Source organism: Podarcis muralis, chromosome 13 (genome assembly GCF_964188315.1).
Source record: "Podarcis muralis chromosome 13, rPodMur119.hap1.1, whole genome shotgun sequence".
NCBI lineage: Eukaryota > Metazoa > Chordata > Lepidosauria > Squamata > Lacertidae > Podarcis > Podarcis muralis.
The window spans coordinates 16,568,386-16,576,224 of NC_135667.1; the positions used below are offsets into that span (position 1 = coordinate 16,568,386).

Genomic DNA, 7,839 nt, shown 5'->3' on the forward strand with positions numbered 1-7,839 from the left:
CATGGGTCCAAGCGGCTCTCTGCTTCCTAGGTAGGGGTCCAAGCGATTTTGCCTTTCCCCTGCCACTTTCCCCTGGAAAACCTGCTCTTTAATGCTAAATCAGAACAAATAGCAATCTGCGGAAAATCCAATTGCTCCAATTCAGGACTAAAGATCAGGGGAAAGCAGCAGGGAAACAGGTGTAGAGAAGCCCTGACTTGAAACTTCCAAGTTCAGAAACAGGCAGCCTTCCTTCAAATTCCACAAGTTTGCCGGGAGTGGGCTATCGCCTTCATGTCTGTTTGTGGGCTTCTGAGAGAAATGGGATGTTCGGACTAAATGGACCTTTTGGTCTGATCAGCAAGGGCTAATGTTCTTACATTTCACCTGCCTTTCTGTGCCCCCTGATTTTCATGATGGTATCAGTTCATAGTATTTTCAGGCAAACTCAATGCAGAAAGCTCTGAAGCTACGGATAACTCAGTACTCTTCCAAAAGGAGGAGGAAATATTCCCATTGCACTTTGGAGCTCCCTGCCTATTGATGCCAACGTAGTCTTTTCGGCACTGCTAATATAATTTTTTTGCTTAGGCAGGCGGTATATGCATTTTATGAAAGAACGTTAATAAACAATCTCCAGCCCATTCACATGCTGGGGTGCAGTGCGTAGGATATTGGACTAGGGCTGAGAGGAGTCCAGGGAGTTCAGCCACAAAGCTCAGATGTGCAGCCTTGGGCAAAACACTGTTACCCAGCCTAAACTGGTTCGCAGGGATGATGTGAGGACAAAATGGAGGACGGAGGTTGGGGTGGGGACCCTATTTGCCACCTTGAGCTCCTGGGGGGAAAGGTGGGTTAAAAATGTAGCAATGAAAACAAACAAACAAACAAGCATGGCAAAACAAACAGAGCAGATGGAGAGTTAGAGGGTGCCCCCATACCTTACAGAACTTTGTGCTCCAGTTTACATTAACGTGCCACCAATCCTATCTGTACCCTCCAGGTGTTGTTGGACTCCAACTCCCATGATCCTTGAGTGTCGGCCATACTGGGAAAGATGGATGGATGCTGGAGTCAAACAATGACTGGAGGGCCACAGATAACTCTTTTGCTGCATTAGCGGCTGGTACTTCTGGGGGACTGGAAGGGTGGAAGGCTGCCAGCAGTAGGTACAGCCAGAGCCAATGACAGACAAGAGTTAGGCCCCAGATTGGTTGTTAAGTAAGAAGGCAGGCAGGTTGGGGGCTGGCTGAGGGCAGATTGAAGTTGGTGCCCCTTTGCCCTATCGGATCAGCCTTCATCACAGCTTCCCAGCTGCACACGGCCAATGCTTTGAAGGCAGAAATGACAGCTGGAAAACTGTCAATGGGAGAAATGACAGCGGTCACCTGTGTTTCCTGTGGGCATCATAACACTGACCCTCCCATGGTACCCTGGTCTGCAGTGTTGGTGCACTTGCAACTCCAAGCAAAAATGGTCTTCTGCCAGGAAGGAAATAGTTCCTAAACCATGGGTAGACAAACTAAGGCCTGGGGGCTGTATCCTGCCCAATCGCCTACTAAATCTGGCCCATGGATAGTCTGGGAATCACATGTTTTTACATGAGTAGAATGTGTTGTTTTATTTAAAATGCATCTCTGGGTTATTTGTGGGGCATAGGAAATCGTTCATATTTTTTTTCAAAATATAGTCTGGTCCCCCACAAGGTCTGAGGGACAGTGGACCAGCCCAAGGCTGATAAAGTTTGCTGACCCCTGACCTAAACTATGAAGGGGCATATGACTATAGATTCAGAGGGGGGAAATCAGTTTCCAGATGGACATCCAATTGTATCTATGGAGCTATTAGTTTATTGCAATACAGTGGTACCTCGGGTTACAAACACCTCAGGTTACAAACACTTCAGGTTACAGACTCTGCTAACCCAGAAGTAGTACCTCAGGTTACAAACTTTACCTCAGGATCTGAACAGAAATTGTGTGGCAGCAGCGGGAGGCCCCATTAGCTAAAGTGGTACCTCAGGTTAAGAACTGTTTCAGGTTAAGAACGGACCTCCGGAATGAATTAAGTTCGCATTTAAATTTTTAACATGTGTAGTTTGTCAACCTTTTACTTTATTACAGGTTTTTATAACTCTGATGATCAATTAAGCCTGTGCATTTAAAGGGTATATTTTGGTTCTGATTAGATACGCACAGCCTGATCCTACGCATGTTCACCTGAAAGTAACTGAAATGCAGTGGTGTTGAAAATGTCAACTGACAGATCCATTTTTCATTTTCACACATAGTTAACGTGTTTTATGTCATTTTAAACATAATTTCCCAAAGTTTCATTATTTTTCCAAAATTTATTCACATTTTACATGTGAATAAAGCAACCAGAAGCTTAGCATGCAGTATGACTCAGAATCTCTCTATTTCTTTCTCTAACATTAAAGATCTCCAAGAAACTAGACAATAGATTAATGGCCCTTTATTGCACCAATGGCGAACTAACAAGATTTTTTTATGTTAGGAACAAAAGCAAATGAGCTTAGAACAATGGAACTTAAATAGGTTTAGTGTGTTACATTGGTCACAGAAACTCATACCCCCCCACCAAACAAATGAAACGAAATATATTTGTAAACTTTATTCTCTTCTTTTAGGTTTTTAGCATTGAGAGCATATGATCTTGCCTGCATTTTATATGCAACATTTCTTCTGATCAACATACCACCACAACGTGCAATTTACGTAGCATAAATGTGTTGCCATGTGTGTCCTTTAAAGTTTGTCCCAGTTCCTTCCCATAGAATTTAATAATTTTTAGGCTTATTAATTGCACCATACCATCTATGTAGGACATCTTTCAGAGTTTTACGAAAAGAAATAGGCATCTGCCCTCAATAAGCTTAACATCTGAAAGAGAAGTCAGATAAGGGTGGAGTTGGACACATGTTAATGCTTTAATTTAGTAATTAGGTGCCTGTTTAAGTTAATTAACAGCAACTTCAACTTTGGCATGGTTTAGAAAACTGCCAAATTTATTTTCTCTACTAGACCCCGGCCGTTTCCTTGAAGCTTCTGTCAGTTTCCCTTCACAAGCTGGAATTCTGTACCCCTCACAGAGTTAAAATTCCCATAAACCCTTATCAGACCACAGCACCCAGAATTTTCTGAGAGGTAAAATGTGCTTTGAAGGTATAGTGCTGGGATGCAGCCAAACCACTACAGCGCAGCAGCTGCCTGTATAAATTTTAACTGATTTGTAAAGTATTATCGGTGTGAACATCTAATACATCTGACACACAACTTGGCCTTGGAACAAAGCACACACGCAGGCAAAGGTGTTTTGTTTAAACATGTGTTAGATGTTTAACTATATACTTGTTAACTATATACCTCTTAACTATATACCTGAAGAGCGTCTCCACCCCCATCACTCAGCCTGAGGTCCTCCTCCAAGGGTCTTCTGCTGGTTCCCTCCCTGCGAGAAGTGAGGTTACAGGGAACCAGTCAGAGGGCCTTCTTGGTAGTGGCACCCTCCCTGTGGAATGCCCTCCCTTCAGATGTCAAGGAAATAAAGAACTATCTGACTTTTAGAAGACATCTGAAGGCAGCCCTGTTTAGGGAAGTTTTTAGTGTTCAATGTTTTATCGTGTTTTTAATATTCTGTTGGGAGCTGCCCAGAGTGGCTGGGGAGGCCCTGCCAGATGGGCAGGGTATAAATAAATTATTATTATTATTATTATTATTATTATTATTATTATTATTATTATTATTATTGGGTCAATTTTAAATCTCGCACCACCATACTTAATTGTAATGGCTATATTTGTTTTTATAATTCTGTATTTTATTATTGTGTAACTGGCCCTGGGACCTTATGGTGAAGGGCGGGTGAGAAACCTTATCAATATACATATACATATTTATGGAAAATAGATTGGGAAAGAGGGTGTGAGTAAGGGGAAACAAAGTAAGGAAGAAAGAATGTGGAAATGGGAGGGAGATATCCTGGATTCCAGGAAAGAATCCCAAAGGTTTAGAATTGCAAAATAAGTTCAAAATAAGTTTGTTTGGGGAACAAATATCTGGGGAACAACAACTGGAGAGAGACCTGTTGGAATGTAATGTAAAAGTGCTGTGTAAAATGTATAAAATATTATTGGAATGGGAGACAAAGGATGAGCAAGTAAAATCCTCAATGATACATTGGGCAATAGATATTGGTCATAATATAGACATGGAAGCATGGGAACGATTGTGGCATATGGATATAAAACTTACAGCATGTTATTGTCCAAGAGAAAATTATACGAAAATGATATATCGATAGTATTTAACACAGAGTAAATTGGCAAAAATGTATGAATCTAAATCAAGTAAGTGTTGGAGATGTAAAGAGAAAGAAGGTTCTTTTTTTCATATGTGGTGGTCCTGTAGTAAGGTTAAAGCTTACTGGGAAATGATATATAATGAATTGAAAAGGATGTTTAAAATAATGTTTGTATAAAACCCAGAAGCTTTTCTTTTTGGAATTATAGGGACAGAACTACCTAAACTGTATAGAAACTTATTAACGTATGCTACTAGAGCGGCAAGAATGCTACTCGCCCAAAAATGCTAAGAGGCAGAAGTCCCAGCAAAGGAAGAATGGATACAAAAACTTGTGGAATATGCAGAAATGGCAAAACTTACCAGAAGAATAGGAAATCAAGATAGCAAACTTTTTATAAAAGAATGGAAATGGTTTATTGAATATTTGCAGATAAATTGTAAACAGATAAGAACATTGGAAGGATTATTGTAATAACCTGCAGTTTTATAAGAGCATATATTTAACATACTGTAGATGAATAAATGAGCAACTTGAGTTCATTTGGATATGCAGAAGATATTAAAAATAAATTTAAGGAAACGCAGAAAGAGGGGGAAGGAAGTCAAGTTTTGAAATGTTACAATGATTGTAAAATTAGTGAAATGTATAAACTTGAAAAGCAGTAATAAAAATTTAAAAATGAATTAATTTAAAAATAATTAAGAGATAGGAGGAATAAGAGAATACAAGAGAAAGGAAAGTGGAGTCTTGCAGCCTCCTCTTTAGGCTCACTTAACTTCCTCTTTATCCTGACTTACTGGTACTTCTTGCCTTCGCAGATGGCGGCCGTTATCGGGGGAATTTCCCGGCTCTTCCAGCCAACGATTGGGGTACTGTCTGCAGAGAAGTTATGCCAGGGTATCAATCCATGGTACTTCCTCATTGGCCTCCGCATGGTTACTCTCTTTTTTGCCTTTGGACCCTGGGACTCCCTCAAGACCGATATGATTTGCCAGTGGCCCAAAGATACTGGCGATGCAAAGACGTTCTGTTCGGTCCTCTGCTATAACCAGCTGTTCCCCATCCCTGTCTCAGCCCTCTGGACCTTCCACTTCATCGCCATCATCTTCACTGTGGCGCTCATGAAGTTTGTGTATGTTTCGACGACGGACAAATCCGGGAAGCCTGGGGAAGCAGAACCAAAGCCTGGGGAAACCGGGTGCTGCGAAACGGTTGGCAAACCTCGATTTGGCGGCTGGAGATACGGGATCTACATCTTCACCATAGTCTTGATTTTGGCCATAGAGCTGAGCTTCATGTGGACCCTCATTGGCCTCCAGTTACCAATTATGACCCGAGGAATCGTCACATGCCGCCCGAACAACCCAGTATGCCCCGAAACGGCCCAGTGCGCTCTCAACGGACGAGCCGACAAGCGGGCCATTTTGTGGGTTCTGGCCTTTTGCGCGGCAGCCAACGTCTGCGTCTGCATTGGCTATCTGGCCTCACATGGCGGGCAGGCCTGTGGTTTTTGTGGCGGCAGCGGCGGCGGCACAAGGAAGCCCGCGGCCGGTCACTGCGGCAACTGTGATGGAGAGGCCGGGGAACGCGGCTGTCTCCGTAACGGAGCAGGATGTCGCAATGCCCAGGGCGATGGCCTGGGATGGGAAGGGGCATATGGCTGCCGCAGTGACTGCAGTGCGGCAGGACCAGCGGGATGCAGGTGCCAGGCAGAGGGAGCGAACTGCTGCTGCCGCCAAGGCGACAGCGGCGGCAAAAACGCGGCCTGCGGCTGTCAGGAGAATCGGCACTGCCCCTGCTACTTCCAGGGTAGTGAGGCGGGGCATAGCCGGAGCTCCATGCCCACCAAGGAGGATTCGGAGGGGAAATTGCTAAGGGGAGACATAGAACTGGGGCCGGAAAAGAAGAACTGGACTGTTGGGATGATGCAAATGAAAGAGCCAATGAGGCCTGGGCCCAAAAGGGGCCGAGGTAGCCCAGGAGGAGGGAAGGGGGTAAAATATATGGCAAAGTATGAGATGTGGGGCAAGAGGAGGGTGTAGGGTGGGAGCGAGTGATGGGGAGGAAGTGGAGAGCTACCTTAAAGGATTGCCACAGGGCTGGCCTTGCCACACAGCCGGGGGATATGCGGCCTGCCTCAAGGGGCATCATAAAGGCGCAAGAGGAGGAACTGAGGAAGGCAAGAATGGGGCAGCAATGCATTTTAAGTGGTTGGCCCTCATGTGGTTGAGTGGGGTGCTATTTGGGCTTCACTCCAGGCCACAACAGGGCGTGGGCCACCATCATTCTGGATTTTGCCTGCACTGTGTCTTGACAGAACCCCAACGCTTCTTTTCATTTTCTAAAGAATCGCGTATTTCAAATGCTACCGTGCACATACCGACAAAATGAGTCGAGATCAAAATGACACATGGAAACGTGGTGCAAGCCCCGCACTCCAAGTCTAGGGTGCTCTGAATTTTCTCCACACACTTTAGACAATGGGACGATTGAAAATGGTAAAACTAACCCGCCCCCTCTTTTGGATTAGAATAATTCTATACCTTTTTTTTTTTATTAAAAAAAAAATCTACCGGTAATTATTTAGTCACTAACAGGTAACTCACTCAACGAGCCCAGAAGTTATTTTCTTAGAATATTTATTTATTTATTTATAGGCAAATAAATGCTACTTTTCTGAAGATGGCATGAGAGTGACTTACTAGAAAAGAGAGAGACAGAGACAGAGACAGAGACAGAGAAGTGGCATAAGCTACAATAATAAAATCTGTCTGTCTCTATCTATCTATCATCTATCATCTCTATCTATCTATCTATCTATCTATCTATCTATCTATCTATGCTCATCGATCATCTATCTTTGAAAAAACAGACAAAAAGAAACAAAATAAGGATAAAATAAAATCAGCCAATAAGAACATGGTCAACACCTAGGAGCCAGGAGAAAAATGGGACAGAATGCCTAGACCTTTGACAATTGTGAAAAAGAGAGAGAAATTCCCATTTCAGTACCACTATTAATGTTGCAGGAGCACGGCTCTCTTTTTCACCTGGCTACCTCACCAAGAACATCGGACTACAGAGAAGGCTTGTTTTCCCAACATCCATTTAATATTTATACAGAAGTTCGCTGCCCGCTTCACATATGTTCGCAAGGTCAGCTACTGCATGCACTTTAGCAGGGGTCAGCAAACTTTTTCAGGAAGGGGCTGGTCCACTGTCCCTCAGACCTTGTGGGGGGCCGGACCCACCCTATCCCAAAAGCACCAACTGAAAAGACCCCCTCTCCCGAAAGGACCCCCACACTGACGCCGCAGCCGCCAACGCCGCCTTGTCTTTGGCAACATCAGCAGCGTCGGCAGCATCCTCTGTCTTGGCAGGACGCAGAGCCCAAGCTGCTGGCCTGGGCAGTGAAGGCAGCCTCCATGCTGCCGCCACCGCTTCCGCCCACTCAGAGGTGTCCGTGACTTCTGATTGGCTGCAGAAGCCACGTCACGCCGTGGAAGTCAGTCCCCATGCGGCAAGGCCTTCTCA

General features: G+C 44.2%; 1 protein-coding gene across 1 annotated transcript; it reads left to right on the forward strand.

Annotated features, from left to right (window-relative positions):
* Nucleotides 1–5,054: 5,054 nt before the first annotated feature.
* On the forward strand, nt 5,055–6,807 carry LOC114582366 (uncharacterized). The gene has a single exon (XM_028703327.2). The coding sequence runs from the start codon at nt 5,124–5,126 to the stop codon at nt 6,345–6,347; it is 1,224 nt and encodes a 407-aa protein (XP_028559160.2). The 5' UTR covers nt 5,055–5,123; the 3' UTR covers nt 6,348–6,807.
* Nucleotides 6,808–7,839: the final 1,032 nt, after the last annotated feature.